The sequence below is a fragment of the Ptychodera flava genome, chromosome 19, assembly GCF_041260155.1.
Source record: "Ptychodera flava strain L36383 chromosome 19, AS_Pfla_20210202, whole genome shotgun sequence".
In the NCBI taxonomy this organism is placed as follows: domain Eukaryota; kingdom Metazoa; phylum Hemichordata; class Enteropneusta; family Ptychoderidae; genus Ptychodera; species Ptychodera flava.
In genome coordinates this window covers 17,404,254-17,426,498 of record NC_091946.1, presented here as the reverse complement: position 1 = coordinate 17,426,498, position 22,245 = coordinate 17,404,254, and the positions used below count along the sequence as shown (strand labels likewise).

Genomic DNA, 22,245 nt, shown 5'->3' with positions numbered 1-22,245 from the left:
CCGTTATGAAAACGCGTCTCAAAGTTGCTGTTTTCAACGACTTGCTTTGGACAATAACAACGCAAACTTGTAGACTTGAGAGTTTCCAAACCAGTCGAGCTTGACCCACGACCGTGACGTAAAGCTTGCCAGTTTACGTCAGCGTACAGAAACAGCGACGAAGAATATGATCTAGATTCGCGGTCGGTATCAAGTTACAATAAATCACTCGCATACGAAGATCAACAACGGCAAATGAGCAATATTGAGTGGGGTTGATGACAAATTCAACCCGTGACCTCGGTCCGTGAGAGAGGGACCGTGCCGTGACCGAGCACATCGACAAGCGATAGTGCAATACCCGTTTCGGCCATGGCAAAGACAAATGTGATAGATCGGCTCCGGCGCTCCTGCGACAACGCGGCGATCAGTACTTCGCAATCCTTGCAATGGTGTAGCCAGCAAGTTCAATTTAACCAGTTTATACCCGTGCTATATTTTCCCATTTTGCATCTTGCAGTCTATCTGACGATGATCTGTCTTTTGTCTATATAAAGTGATGTAGTGAAGTATAGTACACGATTAAACATGGAGAATTATCTAATTAATGAAACTATATGTTTTTTGCTATACTCACTACATTGTTTAGCCAATGAAACATGCATTATACGCATCCCACATTTCATTGCCTATAGCGATCATCAGATAGTTGTTTAAGTTGCCCATAAACGTTAATTCGAAGAACCTATATTTTGTCCAGATGATTGTGGAGATAACCAGTTCCGATGTGTCTCGGGCAGTGAACTTGGCATCTGTATTTCCAACGATTTGCTCTGTGATAAAATCAGTCACTGTTACGGTGGAGAAGACGAGGACAATTGTGGCGGTAAGCTTAAATTTTTGTTTTCACTATCTTTGTTGCAACACGATAGAGCTTCTTTAACAAATGGTCCCTTGATTCAGAAGTATGATTCTATGATAAAGGGAAGTATTGCTGGCTTTTAATACATACTCAATACAAATACACGACCGCGCAACCACACAGCCTACATTATTCCATACTAAGTTATATGCAAATACATATGAATAAATGAATGAATGGACGAATGAATGAATGAACAGATGAATGGTATGCACATACATAAAACAACAAACGTACATTTGTACATACATATGCATATGTACATCATACATGCAAGTACGTATACACACACACGCAGACAAAACAATTTGAACTATTTTGGGATAACTGCTTACCGATGAAAGGTTAAAAATTTACATATTCACTCGTCTTTCAAATATGCCCTTTAATAACCGATGGAAAATTGTAGTTATAGCGTTATCTATATCTCAAACACACACACAGATATATATATATATATATATATATATATATATATATATATATATATATATATATATATATATAAGTATACAGATGTCCTCGTGAGAAATTACATTGCTCGATGCTAAGCAGAGCGTTATAAATAATAACACAAATTTCTTCAAGTACAAAGTAATGAAAGTTTCATGCATCCTGCAATCATCAAATAGATAAAATGAAAGGATCCTTAGCCTCACGCTCTCTTTTATATCTTTGTAGGTAGTGTTAAAATTTGATAAATAACATTTGTTTTGGTGGCGACATTAAACAAACAAACGCTCTGAGTTGGTTTCAAAATGTCGCCACCAAAACAAATGTTATTTATGTTTTTTTCCACCTTGAACTTAACGGTAACCTTATGTCTTTATTTCTTAATTTAGAGTGTGATTCAGGATATTTTCAGTGTCTGGTTTCACACGAGTGCATCAAGTCGTTGAAAACCTGTGACATGAATTTTGACTGTCGTGACGGAAGCGATGAAAGTATCACTGTATGTGGTGAGTTGTAGAATAACTTTGTGGTAGGGGAATTTTGTTTTACAATTTATTGAAGAATTTTGACCCTTCTCTTCGGTTAATTATGCCTACTGACTTTGTGTGTTGAATTTCAAACCGTACAATGAAGTTCGTAATATGACTTTTCTGTAAGTACATGATTTGCGACATTTCAAGAGTTTCAACGTTGTTTTTCGATCAGATGAAAACGTTTATTCCTTAAACTTTGTATAACCGTATGTGTCAAAAAATCAAAGAGTACCAAAATGTAAAAGATCAATTACGTAAACACAAGCAACGATTAACAAACTACCGGACAGAAGAGGAGGAAGCAAGGCATATAACATTGAAGTATAAGCGTTGTAAATAAGAAGATATTTGGTCGTAAACTCAGAAAATGATTGCAAGTGTCGCACGTTCTGAAGGCATGGTGCACTTTTCCACGTACGTCACAAATAACAGACACGCAGAGTAAAGGGCAGAGTCGTGTAAGCGAAAAATCCTAATATTATTAAGTAAACGCAACAACACAACATGGCGGTGTCCGACGGTGCGCACTTATTCTAACGGAGCTTACAATTACGCAGATCACGAACTCGAAGACGTAGCAAGAGGGAAATTTGCAGCACAAACGGGAAGAAACTACAAGGAAGGTGGACCCAAATTTGCCGTAGATGGCGACAATGAGACCTGCGCTGAATCTGAAAATCATTGGGAACCCTTCTGGGCAGTTGATCTGGGAAAGACTTATCTCGTCTATGAAATAAGAATCATGCATCGACAAGTTTGGCGTCGTGAGTAGACTTGTATATTGCTTAATTTAAATGTATGTCTTTCTTTCGTTCGAAAGTAAAGAAAGCTATCTATCAAGCTGTAGTAGGCGATATAAATATTCGCCCGTTCGAGTATCAATATGAGAGAGAGAGAGAGAGAGAGAGAGAGAGAGAGAGAGAGAGAGAGAGAGAGAGAGAGAGAGAGAGAGAGAGAGAGAGAGAGAGAGAGAGAGAACATGAAATCTTAACTTTGGCTCATATTAACATTTGTTATTTCATGACAAAATGGTCATATATTTTACCATAGATGTAAAAAAGACTACCTGAATTGACGAAGAACTTCAAGAACTCTCTCACGTTTTCCCAATACATTGGTTTAATCAAAATCATCTCGTAAAACCCCATCTACCATGTGTATGGCCATTTTAAGTTTCGATGCCAAGTGTTCAATTTCAAGTTTCAGTTTGTTTCTCTCGTGCCAAATTTGCACGGTGACCCGAGACATTTAAACTTGAATTCGAAAGGCAGTGATTTAAAATTTCCTTAATTTTGAGGCGTGCATACGTACTACCTTAACCCACAGGAAGATCATCAACATCTACCGTAAACGATAGAAAATCCAAAGTGTACTAAATGTGAATTAGATTGTGGTTGAATGTCATTAGAATGTCGTTAGAATGTCGTTTGCTCTCAATTGTCATTCCAGTGCGACAACAAATATTTTCGGTCATACACGTAGGGACCCTGCGCACAAGTCATCAAAATTAAACACAGTGAACAACAATACCATGCAGAACATCTTAAACACAACACAACGAAAAAACAAAACAAAATGATGGATCCAAGCAAAACGATAAGGAGAGCTGGATTATGAAAGTCAAGTGAGAGACAAAAAGATAGTGATGTAATTACATAGATATTTGGTGCACAGACTATGCTGTGACAATCTGAACACTATAGGTAATCAATATGTTCAAACAACTTTATGTAAATTCTAAGGCTTTACTGTGTTTTAGTTTGTAACTATTCAAAAGTCTCATCGGTATGTCGGTGTCGTTATTGTCATAGAAATTTTTTAAAATGACTTGTTAGATAACTTTGAAAATGGTGTGTTGTCCCGAAAAACATTTTCCTGAGCTTCCTTTGTACTCCGATGAGACCAAAAATGGCGTAACCATGATTATTAAAAATCAATTCAAAAATTTTGGATCATAATGAACCCTGACTTTGCATCAGATATTGATCAGTATGTCCAGAAATTACTTTGCAAAATCATTCTAGCTCTTGACTGATGTGGTGGAATAAGACTACAATATCAGTGTCACTTTTTTGTATAACTTGTGTATCCCTTCAATTCAGATATTTTACTGCGGATTTTTTGAAACCCAACATTCAGGAGGAAATGAAGATTGTAACATTGCTCAACTGTCTTCAAACTGTTAGGCCAAGAAAAATAAAAAGATGTCTCTCATCCTAGAAATATTGCAAAAATAATGCGGTGACGCGGGTTTTTTTCCTACTTTTTTGTATTCTTCAACCAACAAGAACGTGCAAAAAACATGAAAACAACATAGGAATACACTCAGAGATTAATGCACAGCAGTGTTGCTTAGTATTTTTGTATAGCAACAGTTCCTCGGTTTGACTTTTAGTGCAGCAATGCACAGTTTTGACAGCTTAATATAACAGTGACAAATGTGTACAGTTCTGAATGGAATGTTAGTGTCAGTTATTTTGTTTACAGTTCTATTTTATACAGCTCTGTGTTATGTACTTTCGTCACTTATTTTTGCTTTTTTTCATTTTATTTCTTCATGAGCAGAAAAAAGGTTGACGCGGCGTGTCTGAATTGACGCGCGCGAAGATGAAAAACAATCTATTTTTTTCTTGGCTTTATTTCACTTTTATCATTTTTTTCAGTGCGGCGTTCAGGATTGGAGATTCGTGTCGGACCGAACTGGATGTCGTTAGACAATGCAATATGCGCCACCGGGATTGAAGGCCACGAGGTGCAGGTGTCAATGTTCACTGTCAGGTGTAGCCCTACTGCTGTAGCGGGTCGTTACTTGACCATACAGGTCAAGGATAACTCCGAATCTATGCGACTTTGTGAGGTAGAAGTGATGGCAGCCGGTAAGGGTCCATCTTCCAATGCGGAAGAAGGATTAGGGACAATGAAAAATTATACTTGCCAAATTGTCCCAAGGCAGTTTCCTTTCTCATTTTACCTGTAAGAATAAAAATCAGAAAAAAGTACCTGGAAAATTTCATGGGATCTATTCAAGCCTATGAATATGTAGGCCTATAACACACAGAGTAATATCATAGACAGAGTGGCAACAGCTATTGTTTAAGGCGTGAAGCGGTTACGTAAGCAATCCATGTTTGCCTCGCCTCACGAAGCTCTTGGCTCTCTTTTCCGAAGAGTGCCGACCATGCACCCTTCGGTAATTTTCGGATTTTCACCAATTGTTAAGCGAAAGTATGTTCGACAAAGCTTGTGTTGTAGTTGTCGTGTGGTGCTGATCGGAATTGATGTGCTGGCGAAAACGCGAGTGTTTTGAGCTTCAGGAAAGTGGGTTTTACCGTTTTAAAAATTCCTCTCATATTTTCATGAATATATAATGAGTGTGTTTGAACCAAATTTGAAAGTCTTTTATCGATACTGTCTGGTTTTACTCAATGGTTTACGGTCAGTCACACCGTCTTTTACACGTGCGCCAAGAAGGACATGTTTATGAAACTGCTGGCGTGTTATGTTTTGATTGGCGTGAGGCAGTGTTTCTGGCCTGAGAGCTCACAAAGTAACTATGGTTGCTACGCGACTGGCAGTACGATGCCATCTCGTCGTATGTTTCGCATAATCTCGTGTAATTATCAACCACAAACCAAGTCTCCAAAAAGTTTAACACCTTTGAAGCTCATTTTAATATGAAAAACCAATAGTCTACCGAGACGACCATGGAACAAAAGGCATGCAAGTGTTGCCACTCTGTCTATGATATTACTCTGTGATAACAATAAAACGGACTTTCTAGTGATATAATTTTATGAAACAAGACCTAAAGCTAAACCGGGATTTTATATATATATTTCATTTATCATATACCCATGCCCATAATTTTAGGGAATTTTTACTAATAGAACGAAAAACCTTAAATTTTGAGGCTTTACTTTATTACGCCTTGCGCATAAATATCAGAATGTTTTGGTGAACAGGCTTCATTCATAAAGTATACGACGAAGATGTCAACATCACGCGCGACATCGCTGCAAGTCGTCCATATCTCAATGAAACCCAAGAAGAAAGACACCGGGATACAAAAACCGTCATACAAAAGGAACATTTTAAGGTGCAATATGATATTACAACTGTAACCGATCAAAAACTGCTCAGCTTTAAATCTATCCTGATTTCGATCGTCGTACGGCACGAGAGCTCCCATGGACAGGACGCCATTTTGTTGTTTACCCTAAGAGTTGACATATCAACAGTCGTCGCGCTCACTACCAGTTCGGTGGAGACCATGCACAGTGCCGACGCCGTGCGAACGGCAGAATGTTTGCTAGAATTTGACCAAAAAATACCATGGGAAAACATTTCAACACTCAACGTGATACTTCCGTATTTTGCCACCAGAAATACCCGTGTTCCTCAGCACTCGAAGCCCTTCAAGTTTTCACGTCGGCGACATCGCTTCGCACGCGGGGAACGGCAGCCATTTTGTTGTTTACGTTGTTTACCAACAAACAGCTAATTGTAGTTCGGGAAAACTCTAAAACTGATGACGTTCATCGTGCATATCTCTACGTTTACCGTGAAATAACACGGCTGATATCTTACGGTGAACGTCACTAGGATGTAGCAATATGGGCATTGGTATATGATAAATAAATAAATAAATATAAATATATATATATATATATATATATATATATATATATATATATATATATATATATATATATATATATATATATATATTTATATATATATATATTCGCTTTAACGCATATAGACGGTCAGCATTTTGCCCTTCATTACTTCACTGATATGAACGTCGTGTCCTTAATAATATATGTGTTGAATACGGAACTTCAGTACAATATTGTCTGCGTTGCATTACAGATTCTAAATACCGGAACTTGGCCCTCGACAAAAAGGCCAGCCAAAGTAGTATCTTCGCTCATGGTAGTGCAGTTAAAGCCGTCGACGGAGACAAAAGTAACAGATATGACAAGCGAAGTTGCATGCGTACACGTAGAGAGTATGAACCTTGGTGGAAAGTCGATCTCGGTCAAGAATATGAAATTTACGCCGTTATTGTCACAAAGAGAGCTGATTGTTGTGGTAAGTTCACTTGGTATCTTCTTTGAACTACATACAACCCTGATTGGTAGTTAAAAAAACGCGTCTTATCAAAGCTTCCGAAACCACATGATATTTTCTGTTGTCTTTGTTCTGACATTCTATCATGTATGTTTGTCGGTTGAAAAATCACGTCAAAATCTCTATCGCGTCATTCGAATTAATCGGAGAAATTAAGAATTGTTCTTTGAAGAATGAAGTTCTGTTTTGCAAATATCGATTTTCCCAAGAAAATGCTTAAAAGTTGTCCAAAGGTTAACTTTCTTAGCCTTAACAGCACGTTCTCTTCTTATGCAGACAACTATATGTTTTGTAAGTACAACCACAAAACCAAACCCAGTGAATGTTAAATTAATGCTGTTTTGGATATCTTGCTCTGCAGCTTATAGTCTTCATGGAGCCATCGTCAGAGTGGGTAACAGTGACGTCATCGCAAACAATAGACAATGCCGAGAAATCATAACTGCGGAAGATATTAACTCGACCAGTGAGGTTCAAGTAGAGTGTCTTCTGCAAGGTCAATTTGTGTCCGTACAACTTGAAAATGAAATAAGATTTCTCACTCTGTGTGAAGTTGAAGTCATGGGCGAAGGTAAGAGGATTACATCCCAAACCGTAAAGGAATGGAGTCTTTTGACATTACCATATTTCCGTTCTTTGCATTTTATGGCTGATCATTTATTCAATCTACAAATCCTGTAAACCAGCTGACGAAAGTTGCACGACGAAAAACACACGTTCCGCGCACCTTCAACAAACAGCATAGCCAAAGAAGCCATCATGGCATAATTACCATAAAAATAAACCGACGCAATCCCGGCTTCGGCAGCAATAAATTAAAACGCCTGGTTCAGAGTACAGCAAAGTTGAATTTGGCCTTCATCTGTCATAGTCTTCATTGTCCATCTCTTTTGTTTTAGCTAGTATTTCATATTTGCTGACCTCTAATGTGGAAAATAATATTTACTGTTAACAAACTTCGATGACCTTGAGACTGTGTACAGCAAATTGACGAACGACATTGACCGAAATGTCAGTGAAACGATCGCAGTGCCGTAGAGCAACTTTTCCAACTAAGTTTAACCGATGTAAACCTTTTAACTTTGTAAACGGGATCCGTAATGTAGGTACGAGTAGATCTAGAATAATGTATTAACTTTTAGCATTAGGAAAAGACACATAAAGCTCATGAAATTGCAATCATGTATCGTAATTCACCTCAACCAATATTAAAGTAGACTGCGCGCTGGGAACAGATATTGGGACTCTCAATTTTTTACAATTTGAATCTAATCCACAACGTGTGGGGGCTCATTTTGAAGCTCGTGGCGCAAGAAAAGTTCCAGTCTTTATTTTCCTGAAATCGAAAACTTTATTTTTTCCCATAGAGTTGCGGACATTTTGAACTGCAAATATGGCAAATGTTACACAGTTTGTTTCTCAGGTATCAAACTTTGCGCGGTGACCCCTGATTTTTGGTCTTGATTTGGCTAGACATGGTTAAAAGTTTTATTACGGAAAGTTTGTCAATGAACAAAAGCCTCAGTCTTTTACTTTCGATGCGTGTACTACCTTAATATGATAAATATGTAACGGTAACAATATTTAGCAGCCGGGTGTTGGTCAATTTATGAAAGTTCGTTATTTTGGTGTTTGTTGATGTATATAAGTAGATTTTTCATAGAAATCACTGAGTCACATTTGATTGGACCTTAAGGTCATAATAAATTTAAAGATAAGGCAATGGATCGAGGCATTATTTTGCATGAGCTACATTCCCTTCTTAAGTTTCAACCATGTGAATTATACATGATGAGATCAAATTCTGACTCTCAAACTTGATTTGACAAATTCAACCGGTTACCACTCTGTTCAAGTACATGTAATTGTTTTTCGGATCAACCAAGTTCAATCGACACTTGCCAGTTCGTACACTGATGTTCTAAAGAACATACATCATTTGAACAAAAATTGTTTATTTGAAAACCACACATTGTCTCCTCGAATCAAGTAACTCCAATTAACCCATAGTTATGAATTTTCCATAGGATGGGTTCCCATCTACTCCTGCGATGTAAATTGCTTCAATAACTTACTGTTTTCCTTGATATGTGAACTCGCTCACCATTCTGTCTGTGAACTACGATGAAGCTTTAGATTGCAAACTGCCATATTTGTGACTCTTATTGAAAAACAATTCTCCGGCTATGCAACATTCTGGTGTCATTTCTGCCGAACGACATGTTTGTCAACAAATTTAAATAACCACTTGAGTAATGCTCAATAAAACTTTGTCGACTTAATCTTACTATATTTCTAGATATCGTGGACAATCTGCCAAACGTAGCCCTGGGAAAACCGGCTGAGCAGAGCAGTACCTATTACTCAAACGTGGCAAGCAGAGCCGTCGACGGTAATGAAGACCCACTTTTAAGACGTGGTAGTTGCATGCATTCTGGAAGGCAAGCAGGAGCCTGGTGGAGGGTCGATCTCCTGAATATTTACTCGGTGTACAAAGTCGTCATGATCAATCGAGAATGCTGCCGTATGTAGTTCCGTTCGTTCACTACTTTGTTTTCAGCCGAGCACTGTATGAAAGGATACTTTATTGAAACTGGAAGAGCGCCCTATTTTATTTTTGGATAATATTGCATTTTCCCCAAATATTATATCATCACCTAAATGTGTGTTTAAAGGCCTCCGACCCATATGAAAGTGAAAAAACCACACTTTCATGTACATACAGAGTGTTCTTAGATTCTGAATCTTTGAGAGCTACAAAAATGTGATTATTATAAGACGATCCTATTGTATTAAGAAAAATTCACACCTGATTAACGTAATTGTGTTATCTGTAAGGGCGAAAATCAAAAACTAAAAGTTTTATTTCCTCCATAAACTTCAATATGAGTTCTCACAAGTGATAGATCAAGAGAATGTTGAAAAAGTTTTCGAGTCCAAATATCTGTCCCCGGGGCGCATTCTACCTTAAAGAGGCACTCCCATTTGGTAACATTTTTAAAACACATTTTTTTAATGCCAACGGTCGATATTTGACGTGGTGACTCCGCGCGGATCGCGAGATATCGATAAAAACATGTCATTTCCCGAGCGTATTTTCACATCCCGAAGTTTTACGATCGTTTCTGGTTATGACCCGAAATCCCCCGAAAGTGTGTTGTTGTGCTGATTGACGATATTCTAAGGAGTCCAAAAACGTTCGAATGACGCAATTAATTTACCTCCTACCGCGATGACTTTATATACATCATTATCAATGCCTTTACCTCTGGTAATTCTTTTTTAAAACTTCTCCTTAGTTTTTGTCGTTTTCATTATTCTCAATCGGTTGTATTAAATTTTTAAACAATACCACATAGATATCAGTTTTTACGTGTAAAATATTAGTTGCCTCTGATGACTACATTTTGTCGTCTGCCACACAGTTACGCGTGGTTCGATACATAGCCGCCGCCGCGTGTGGTATGTGCGCATACCACGCGGCGGCCACTATGCATACTATGTATCAACCGCACCTATCTGTGCTAGTCACCTATGCGAATTCTGGTGGAATCAGCAAACTTTGTCTTCCGTTTTTTTGCCGAGTCAGTATGACTCGGCTTTCTCCCGTGGGGCATGACCGCTCACCGACGCGAGTGGTACTGCTGTAGCGTACAGCAGCGTCAGCGTAGACTCGTACTCCATAGCTTAGTTGACAATGGCCCCAGTGCCGAACGTTCTATGTTCGGAAGCTGAATTCAGGTGGGCCACCGGAATTCAAACTTTAACTTTTTTGAGGACATGTTTTTATCGATATCTCGCGATCCGCGCGCAGTCGCCATGTCAAATATCGACCGTTGGCATTAAAAAAACGTGTTTTAAAAATGTTACCAAGTGGGAGTGCCTCTTTAAATGCAATAAATTTCTTACTTCTTATATATGTTACAAAAGCTATTATGTGTTATTTTGTCAAAATCATAAGTCAACATGTGCGTACAGCGTTGTGATTAACCCTTTGAGTGCCAAAGTCAATTTTTACCCCTTCATAAAATTTACCCCAGCCGCACTTTTTCTGATTTTTGCCAAACTTTGATAATAAACTATAGTCAATGAAAAGTGATGTCAATTTGGTCGAAAATTATCAAAAAGTAGAGAAAAATACACTAAAAAAATGATAAAATGTTACACTAAAGTTTTAGTTGGAAAAATTACAGCTTTTTAAAGGGTTACAGCATTTATTTGGCCACATTAACTCTACAAAGAGACATTTGCATTGATAAAAGGATGAAATTTCACAGGGAATTACATGCATGGGTAAACACAGAGAATAGTGTTGGAAGGATGTAGACTGTTCATACTGGTAAACAGCACGGAGTTCAACAAATATTACACTGTTTTTCATTATAGCTGGAAGGCTTAAGGGAGCCGTTGTGAGGGTCGGTTACTATAGCGACGACATCGACAGAAATGCCCAATGTGGAACACAGGTTTGGGACGAAGACTTGAGAAACTTAACTATAGTGAAAGATTGTTTCGTGGCAATATTAGGAAAATATGTCTTCATAAAGAATGACCCTTTTAGAGTCAGTAATCTACATATTTGCGAAGTGAAAGTCCATGCAAGAGGTAATTATTTGCTTTGTTTCGTATGTATGTATGTATGTATGTATGTATGTATGTATATGTATGTATGTATGTATGTATGTATGTATGTATGTATGTATGTATGTATGTATGTATGTATGTATGTATGTATGTATGGATGGATGGATGGATGGATGGATGGATGGATGGATGGATGGATGGATGGATGGATGGATGCATGTATGTATGGATGTATGTATGTATGCATGCATGTATGTATGTATGTATGTATGTATGTATGTATGTATGTATGTATGTATGTATGTATGTATGTATGTATGTATGTATGTATGTATGTATGTCCTAATACGATGTTCACTTTTTACTGGCACCACCTATTCCGCTAAAGAAAAGATGGAAACAAAGCGTTCGAGAACCTACAAGAGAAAACAACTTACTGGACTTGGTATTTACTACAAACCCTTCATTCATTAAAAGTTCTATCAGTATACCCGACATATCTGATCATGACATTGTCATAACAGATTCAATGACAAAGCCTCATTACATCAAACAGAAACCAAAGAAGTGCTATCAATATTCAAAGGCAAATTGGGCTGAACTCCATCATGATGCAAGTAAGATCTCTGATAATATCAGCCGTAAATATCAGGAAGGTGCCAGTGTACAATCGTTGTGGTCAACCTTCAAACAAGAACTCACGACATCAATCAATTTGCACATTCCATCTAAAATGAAGCACTTCAGACATTCACTACCTTGGTTTAACCACAAATTGCAACGACTCAGCCGACAAAAGTACAGGATATACAAACAAGCAAAGAAGACAGGAAAATGGTCAAACTACCGACACATACAAAAGGTATGTAAGAGAGAATTCAGACGAGCAGAATGGTCATTTGTCAATAATATCATCGACGATGGCCTGAAAAACAACAACAGCAAACCCTTCTGGAAGTTTGTAAAATCTAAAAAGCAAGAAAACATTGGCACTGCACCACTAAAGAGGAAAGGACAGCTAGTGAGTAACAGCAAAACCAAAGCGGACATACTTATCAACCAATTCAGCTCGGTCTTCACCAAAGTGACCATTGAAGATATGCCTCAACTAACATCTGAGAGAGCACCAGACATAGGCCACCTCAAAATCACCAAGGAAGGGGTGGAGAAACTGCTTAAGAACATAAATCCGAGTAAAGCTGCAGGACCTGATAACATCCCTAATATGGTCTTGAAAACCTGTGCTGCTGAGCTGTCACTAGCTTTGGCATACATCTTCCAAAGCTCCATCGATACAGGTGAACTCCCCAGTGACTGGAGAAATGCAAACATCACGCCAGTGTTCAAGAAGGGTGACCAGCATGTACCAGAAAATTACAGACCAGTCTCTCTTACATCAGTCACAAGTAAACTTTTGGAACACATCATTTGCCGACACATCTTAAGCCATCTAGAATATCACAATATACTCACATCATTAAATCATGGATTTCGCTCTGGCTACTCATGTTATACACAGCTTCTTGTCACCATAGACGATCTAATGAAATCCTATGACAAGAATGTACAGACAGATATAGCCATCCTGGACTTCTCCAAAGCATTTGACACTGTCCCACACAAGAAACTATTACATAAACTCAATCACTATGGCATCAGAGGCTCACTTCATAACTGGTTAATTTCTTTCCAGTCCAAACGTCAAATGCAAGTCGTCATCGAGGGAGAAACATCTAGACAAGTACCAGTCGGTTCCGGGGTTCCTCAAGGCACTGTACTCGGTCCACTTTTATTTCTCTGCCATATAAATGACCTCCCAGGCTGTGTTAAATCTCAAGTCCGACTATTTGCTGATGACTGTTTACTGTACAGACCAATTAGAACACAGAATGACCATGACATCCTACAGAATGATCTTGAAGAGCTAGAGAGATGGGCAACAACATGGGGGATGCGTTTCAATGCTAAGAAATGTTACATCCTTAGTATTAAAAAACAAAAGTTCACATTGCTACAGTTTAAACAGTCATATCCTCAAACAAGTACCACACAACCCATACCTCGGACTCATATTATCTGAAGATCTCAAATGGAATATACACATCAACAATCTGTCAAAAAAGCAGCATCTATTGTCGGCTTCCTGAGGAGAAATTTAAAACACTGTAGCAAATCATGTAGGAAAACAGCATACACTTCACTTGTCAGATCAACTATGGAGTACGGTGCAATCATATGGGATCCTTTCACACAAACCAACATAGATAAACTAGAACACATTCAAAGACAAGCCATCAGATTCATTACTAGAAATTACACATCAAGACAGCCAGGCAGCATCAGCAAAATGTTAACAGAAAATCAACTTCAACCACTACAAGAAAGAAGACAACAACTCCGCTTGACATTTCTGTTTAAAATCACTCAAGGTCTCATACCAGCAATTCATCCAGGATACATACCTCATTCCACAAAAACCAAAACGCGCAGTTAAACCTCGGAAATTCACAGATTATCATCACAGCAACCCAGTAACTAAATATGCATGTTATAATTCAAAACCATTCCAAATACCACGATCAAACACGGACATTTACAGGAACTCATTCCTTCCACAAACAATCATAGACTGGAACAATTTAAGTGACTCGGTTGTAACATCAGCATCGGTAAACATCTTTAAGGCAGCTGTCCAGTGCGATTAAGCACCTGCCTCTTCCCCGTTGATCATATACCAGTATTGGTGTCTTCAACGTATTTATTCAGATTCAGATTCAGATTGATCTGATTCGACGAGATGTACACGTTGTGTATGACAGCTTATTTTTATGCGTCGATTCTTTTTCAGAATTCAACAGAGAGGAGTCCATGAGCAACATGTTCGGACGAATTTTTCTAATGTTCAGCGCCGACGAAGGGAAATCACTGCCAGCTAATTCTACTGACGTGTTCTATGACCTTGCCCTCTACAAGTGCGCATCTCGGTGCTTTCGGTGGAAGCGATACGACTGCCGTTCTTTTGACTACAACCATCGATCTAATACCTGTAAACTTTACCGAGAGAGATCTGGGTCAAATGGAATAGAACTAATCAAAGCAACTGACAGTGTGTATTATCAGAAGCTTCGTTTAAATGGTATGTCACCTTTTTCACAAAGGGCGGGAAACTTATTATTTAATTTGTTATAGATTGTCAACAATTAACTGTTAAAATGTTTTAACCATGTGACGATGATTTCTAACATCAACACTCGGAAAACCCCGACTCAACAGCTCTAGAGCTGTATAATCTTGCATTCAAGGTCCCTACCACATATTTGGAATTTCGGCTCATTTTGAAGCTCCTAGAGTAAACAAAATCAGCACCAGCTTATTTTTGTGAAAATGGCGGCCATTTTTAATTTCCAATTTCGGTTAGTATTAGATCATTTGTTTCTCTCGTACAGAATTTTGCAGATTGATTCCCGATTTTTATTCTTGATTTTGAAAAGTGAATTTTTAGTTTTCTTATTGAAAGTTTCAGCAAAAGTTTAATTGTTTCGATAGCGAGGCGCGTACTATCAATACTAACGTTGATGCTTTCGCGCCAAAATTATTACTCCTAAAAACATACTGCTTCCTTACACCGATGTTACATGTAGGATGGTAAGGAACATTTTTCGAATCAGTGCTGGTGAGTATATTTTTTGGCGTGAATTGCACATCCGTTTAGCACTCTCTATGCAGGAATTTTAATAATTTACACGCTCTTACCAAATTAAGTCGTATGAATAGAGCTAATATTTAAACATTGACACACGTTGTTCACTTTTTGTCTTTGGCAGTATTCATTCCACCAGACGATGAAACGGAGTGTCCCAGTGGCTACATAAGATGTACATCTGGCGAATGCGTTCACCCATACCAGATATGCGATACTTTGGCCGATTGTATAGACAAGTTCGATGAGTTTGGCTGTATGCAGTATGATTCCAATGGTACGTTTTGAAACCAGGGCAAATCAAACTCCTTACAATAATGTGTCCACATAAATCCGTATTACAATTCAACGTTTTCTTAGGATATTATTTCGATTCATTGATTCATTGATAAACAACGAAGCTGTGTGAATCACAAATTCATATCTGTATTATCTGTTGCGTCTTAGGAATGTAAACATTTATGATAGTAAAACACCTTGAAAATAACTCTATTTTTAATGCAAGAACTGACACAGGTTTCTAAATTGGTTGTATTACACCCTGTACAAGTGTTGTTACTTCACCCAAAGTGGAACATGTAGTTCATGTGAAGAAATCAATCTGTGTTTGTTTTGTTTTTACGTTATCTTGGGGTTTCTGTTTAACAGTGACCGACCATTCAACTGCCTTCTACCCCGGATGGCACAAGCCCTATCACGCTATAACCGATGATCAAGACGTTTACAAGTACTTCGAAGAAAACGTCCACGTTCACTTTGACTACGACCGGGTGAAAGGCGAAGATCCGCCCGACTGGATGCGATTCAAAACTTTCAGTTCCTCTCCTGATTACTTAGAGCTCGACAAGATTTTGAAACTAAGCGCCGATGAGATAGGAAGGTTAGGCCACCAGGCTGAAGACTTTATACTGCAGTGCTCATACGCAGGGGAAGCATGTGATCCAAGGTAACGAATTCAGTTTGTTTTCAAATTGGAAAAAAGCTCCTGGATATGATATGATAAGGCCATCGCAAGAGAATGTAGGCGATACATTTAAAATATGGCAAAAATAACATTTTAACAGCGTTTTATTTGAGTATGCAGTCTTTAAAAGTTTGCCATGAAGAGCCAAAAATAAAAACTTGTCAACAACATGTCCTGTGCAAAATATCTATCATAGTTAGATACTATATAACGTAACTAGCGTATGAAGCACGACAATGTAGCAGGCTAAAATGAATGAGAAACAACAGGCCATTCTAGTACAATGTGAGAGAGCAACTTCAATTCATACGGTTTAATATATGTTCTTTTTTATATAAGGGTAGGCTATTTATCAGTTTTATCTAAAAGCATATTGAATGAGTTGATAAGAATGGAAAACAAAGGGCTTAACCATTTAAATGCCACATGTCAACAAAAACTAATGCGAGAATCAGGAATTCAAAATTGCACCTTCAACGATTTGATCCTTCCTTTCAGGAACGACTTCGTCGTACTTCAAGACGAGAACTACGGCAACTGTTTTCAATTCAATGCAAATCTTGAAAACACGCGATTAGCAAGAGGCTCGGGTCCTGAACACGGTGAGAACACCCCATTATGCCAATTTGTACACATGCTTTCTTGAATTGCATCTGCAACGTTATGAATCTACAGCTTGTTTGTCTATTATTGTTCTTATTCTTTATAAATAATGTATGTGTGCGTTGTGAATCTAACAAGGCGATGTCATTTCCCTTGTCAGGCTTAACTCTGACGTTATTCATCGAAGAGAATGAGTATTTCAGTATTTATGGCCAGGACTCAGCCGCCGTTGTCAGCATTGTGCCTCCTGGGGATAAACCCTTCCCTCTAGACCATGGCTTCTTTGCAATGCCCGGAACGGTCACAACGGTGTCATTGACACAAGTAAGTGTAATGGAAATTTTAAGAGTTATGTTATTTTGATGCAACATCACCAGTATTGTATAAGTGTAGCTTGGAACATGTAACAGCAAAGGAAACCTCTTCAAATTTTATATACATCTGCAAAAGTGTAGAGATGTCGTCGTTGGAAATTACAGAACTGGATGCCAAAAGCGGAGCGTAACAAATAATAAGATAAATATTGTAACCTTTTGCTTGAAGTTATTTGTGCTGTATGTATATATATAAATGTTTATATATATATATATATATATATATATATATATATATATATATATATAGTAATATAATAATACTTAAGCGTGTATGTCTGTAGCATTTCTATTCAGCTGTATATGTAATATGCAATGAGAGAGAGAGAGAGAGAGAGAGAGAGAGAGAGAGAGAGAGAGAGAGAGAGTAGATATATCACACGAGCAGGTGACAAAACTGTGACGCAAGCAACTATGCTTGTATCAAATTACTTCAGCTCAAACAAAGAATAACCCCGTGATATACGCAATTAAACATCCAGATAGATCCCGTCATTACGTCATTGCCTACCAACAGAACTCTCACACTTACTGGCGTTATAACTTGAAGCTGCTTAACACGCCCTTTACTTTGTACACGACAGAGCAAAGTGGAACGACAAACACAACCATACGGAAACTGCTCCAACGAGGCTGGATTTGATGTCGACAATCGGGTCATGGACAAGTACCTGTCAAAGTCATATTCACTGAAGGTATGGCAATTACCGTGTATCTTATTTCCATGCGCACAATTCTTCGCTCGATACATTCATGAACGCTTTGGAGTTCACTGTAGGACCATATGATGTGCAGAATTTTATATGCAGTTTAACATTTCCGCATGGTTCTGTTATCTTAAAAGTAAGCCCTTTACCGCAAATCCATGTTTTGCATGGCATACATTCGGTTGACTTGGAGTTTATTTCTTAACAAACAGGCTTGTGAAAAAGCATGCCTTCAGACGGCTCTGATACGGTACTGTGGTTGCACGGATATTTTGAACATAGCCATGCCACCGTGCCGAACTCTGAACAAAACACAAGGTAAAGGATTATTATGAAATGAGTTCATAAGAAAGTGAGATTTGTGATATCATTTAAGATAAAAGTATACAAACGTTGTGAAAGAGTAGTTACCCCCTCACAGTGTGCCCATTTCTCTTTAATGCTCAAAAGATTAAGGATTAAAATCATTTAGGAATTTTGTAATCACATTCATTATGTGACAGTTCATAACTTATCGAGACAAACTTGGAAAAGCTTTAAGCATATATGATAATCAGTCTGCGCTTTCGTTTTCACATTTACAGAAGTAAACAATCTGCATATTTTTATGAAGCGTCAAAATGCAGTAGCAGCAATCTTATATATAGTTTAAGCTTTGTTAAGTTTTTCAAGCTGATGCTTGTCATGGTTTCTACAAGTGAAGTAACGTTGTCAAAAATTTTGTTTTCCAGTCGCTTGCAAGCAACTTATCTATTATTTCTTTCAATCCGACAAACTGCACTGCAAATGCGCCCCTCCTTGCAGGTAAGGACCATAAGAGAGCTCATTATTTTAATTGCATATTCAGTACAGAGATATTGATAAAGACAAACGGATCTCCATATTCCCTTTCCTAACACTTTCAAATTAAAAACACACAGAAACTGGACAATTACGATACATGCCACAGTGTAGTCACAATTAAAACCTATGGTCGAATAACTCGGTTTTACAGTGCCCATTTGCTCTTTTTATACAATGCTGATTTTATATATTGTCGAAAAGCAAAGTTAATGCCTTCCATTTCGCACTAGTCTGATCACCACTCGGCAACAAACTATGGCTATTATTTAAATGTTAAAGAAATTGCAAGAACTGTATATTATACTTGCAAATTATACCGATATGCCTTATATAACCGTGGAAAGTCAAGCTCATTAACATAATCACTTTGTACGACATTTCTACCACAGCGAGAGGAAATATTCCATGACGATTTCACAGTCCAAGTGGCCATCTGAAGCATACTTGGTAGGTGAATATCATATTTTTTCTGCTTTTTGAACATTATAGGAACATGTAACTTCTTTGGTATTAATTCTGTCAATTTTGAATTTATCCCGAGGACAGATATATCATTCGTCGTCTTGAAAGATGACAAAAAAGTAGTGGAAAACATACTGAACAATAAGACAGAAAAAGGGTGACGTAATTCCTAGTAATATAAAATGAGATATGTTCTATGGCGCTGGTAACTATTACTTTTTATGGAAAAATGCAAACCATACAGTAGAGAGCAAAACGAAGTTGTTTGATTTTTCTCATAGGAGACATTCAAACTTTGAAATAACAGCTGACTTCAACGATAACTTTCATTTTCCTTAAAAAACATCAATATCAGGTATTGTGTCCCTGCAAGTCAGTATAATATCTAAGGGTATCTATGTATCTTGCTTGTCATCGTATATTTAACAGGCTATACCTCTCCTTCTCTTCTTTCATCCATGGCATATCCATGGAATATGGCTTTCTATCTCCATTGTCAAAAATTCTTGTTTTGTGTGATTCTAGACCTTGCTAAAACATCACACACCTTCGGTTGAATCTACGGAGCACACTCATTTTGCAATGGGCATGCCCATAAGTTCTTTCCGTACAGATTTGGAAATAAATCATTAGAACCTACTACTTAAGGATATAAATCTTAAACATTACATTCAAGAGGACACACTTTATCTTCCGGTCTGTTTGCTTTTTCACAGAAAAACCTGTTGAGGTTAATCAAAGTAAAAAGTCGCAAAACTCAGACGTTAAACGATTTGGAAAGTGCAAGGTAAGTGTTGGTTTCGATATCTTTGAATCATCATCATCATCATCATCATCATCATCATCATCTATAAACAGTGTTGCAGGACAGGAGATCCCTCCTTTGAACGTTTCTTCAGTGTTTCAGGACAGGAGATCCCTCCTTGAACGTTTCTTCAGTTTATTGGCATAGGCAAGAGAAAAACCGAATTAACTTGCTCAGCCCCACCTCATCCCATTAATTTCTGGCTTTCCTTTTGACCTCGCCCATTAAAATGTTCATAAACATTTAACACACATAAGTTAAACCCATATGTGAAACAAGAAGCTAAATTTACAAACACAGATACAAAGCAAAACAGTGCTTTACAACCGACAGAACTTTATTGAGTTCTTAAGGGTCTCCATTTACCAAGTCAATGACATTTCCTAATACTTAAATGTTAATATCTGTGCATCGATCGACGTTTTGGAACCCATCACAATCATAAATACAGATATATGTAGAAGTGTTGATTTTACTTGAACTATTACAGCTGATCTTATCACTCAGTACGGTCTGCAATTTCTCTTCGATTTATAGTTAGCGATATTTTTTATTCGTAAGGTGTTTCCCTTGTTAACATATATAACACACTCAAACGTCTGTCGCAGTACATCGTTTAGATTATTAAGTTTCGATAAATAATCGGTCTTACAGTTTTTCTGTCGACCTGGCCGAAGAAGGACCGGATTAGTCATTTTGAAAAAGAGAGCTGCTCAGTCTTTGCCCAAAAAACATTAAATACGCATAACGTAACATGTAAGGCTGGTCCTTGGTGCTAATTCAAACCTTGGAAACAAACAGTTCAGACCTTTGAGTCTAGCATCATAGAAGGTAGCAGGAACCTTAAATATTAACCAGTCTCCTTGGTAATAAGTGTTGCAAACAATATCTTCTTACAACAACAAGATTTTACTCTAAAGTTTGTCATCTGTGTCATTTCTTCAACAGGGCTAATCTTGTCCGGCTGAAGGTATACTTCGAAACCTTAAATTACGAGTCGACTTCAGAGAACATTGCCTATACGGTAGGAAATAACATTGCTTGTATACAGTTTTGCATTCTCTTAGATGTCGATCTACAAAAACGGACATATTTGCCAATATCTGCCAGATAAATGCAGTTTTACAGGCGGGTACCAATTTGAAATAAAATACTCCTGCGAATGTGTATTACTAGAATCCATGGCGGTGGAAATATAATGTCTTTATGAAAATCGAAAAGGTTGAAGGGCAGATATATGATAGGAAAGAGAGTAGTTCAGTATTATCTCAAACATTCTTGTCATTTATTTCCTTTACTCATGCAGTGGGCAGATCTTCTGAGTGATGTTGGTGGTACTCTCGGTTTGTATGTCGGATTTTCCGTCATCACCCTCTGCGAGGTAGCCAGGCTCCTGCTCAGTTTGTGCGCCAAGTTCTGTCGGTCGAGACGGAAGCGGAACGCTTGTGTACCAGAGATATCAGGTGATGAAAAAGCGCGTCGTCAGGGAAAGGTTGCTCATGTCAATCAAAATGCATTACCAACGGTGCAGGCCTAACTCATCACTTGAGAACGATGGTTTTTGCAATTACTAATATCTTGAAGTGTAGATACTGTTATCAAGAATGTAAATATATTCAGTTATATGTACAGTGCTTTCCTTTAAATTTACATTTTTGATCTTAATTGTTTTGCTTATAACTTCAGAGTGACAGTCACCCTCACTTTGAGAAATTTATGACACTATCAGCAATGAGGCAGCAGGTCCACAGTATATATCTAGGCATAACAATTTGTTGCGCAAGGTTGGCAACAACACAAGCCAGGAAGGGTCGTGGCAGATGTGGCGAACATACAGACTCGTTACGTTTAATGTTCGAAAAATATTATTATCCTTTTGTAGGATAATTCACATTCAAAAGAGCAAGTTTTATAGTGGAATGTTAAATTCTCCCTCCTCTGATGCTTGTAAATCAGTGTTCCTTATTTTGCAGTAGATTGTTGGAGCGGTTCTGTTCTTCAGTACAACATTGTGTTACTATGAAGCAGTAAGAACCGCCAGAATATGTCAATATGTATTTACTTCATTGCAATATCTACAAACCTAACATTTAGGCAGACGATTTACCAAAAGTCAATGTCTCTGTAACAAACACTTCATGTTTTAACGATTAATCATATGGTCACAATTAAATGATTATAGC

General features: G+C 37.8%; 1 protein-coding gene across 1 annotated transcript in view; it reads left to right on the top strand.

Annotated features, from left to right (window-relative positions):
* LOC139118253 (uncharacterized) overlaps positions 1-22,245 on the top strand; it is a 30,236-nt gene extending 7,991 nt beyond the window's left edge. Inside the window, exons 5-24 of the mRNA XM_070681529.1 lie at positions 740-865; positions 1,744-1,860; positions 2,445-2,651; positions 4,551-4,763; positions 6,760-6,981; positions 7,382-7,591; positions 9,320-9,544; positions 11,407-11,625; positions 14,453-14,740; positions 15,429-15,581; positions 15,953-16,250; positions 16,767-16,870; positions 17,032-17,195; positions 17,830-17,940; positions 18,165-18,270; positions 18,684-18,756; positions 19,185-19,242; positions 19,974-20,044; positions 21,011-21,086; positions 21,369-22,245. Of these exons, the coding sequence (XP_070537630.1) occupies positions 740-865; positions 1,744-1,860; positions 2,445-2,651; positions 4,551-4,763; positions 6,760-6,981; positions 7,382-7,591; positions 9,320-9,544; positions 11,407-11,625; positions 14,453-14,740; positions 15,429-15,581; positions 15,953-16,250; positions 16,767-16,870; positions 17,032-17,195; positions 17,830-17,940; positions 18,165-18,270; positions 18,684-18,756; positions 19,185-19,242; positions 19,974-20,044; positions 21,011-21,086; positions 21,369-21,599 (3,272 nt within the window). The 3' untranslated portion in view covers positions 21,600-22,245. The remainder of the gene's footprint in view (positions 1-739; positions 866-1,743; positions 1,861-2,444; positions 2,652-4,550; positions 4,764-6,759; positions 6,982-7,381; positions 7,592-9,319; positions 9,545-11,406; positions 11,626-14,452; positions 14,741-15,428; positions 15,582-15,952; positions 16,251-16,766; positions 16,871-17,031; positions 17,196-17,829; positions 17,941-18,164; positions 18,271-18,683; positions 18,757-19,184; positions 19,243-19,973; positions 20,045-21,010; positions 21,087-21,368) is intronic.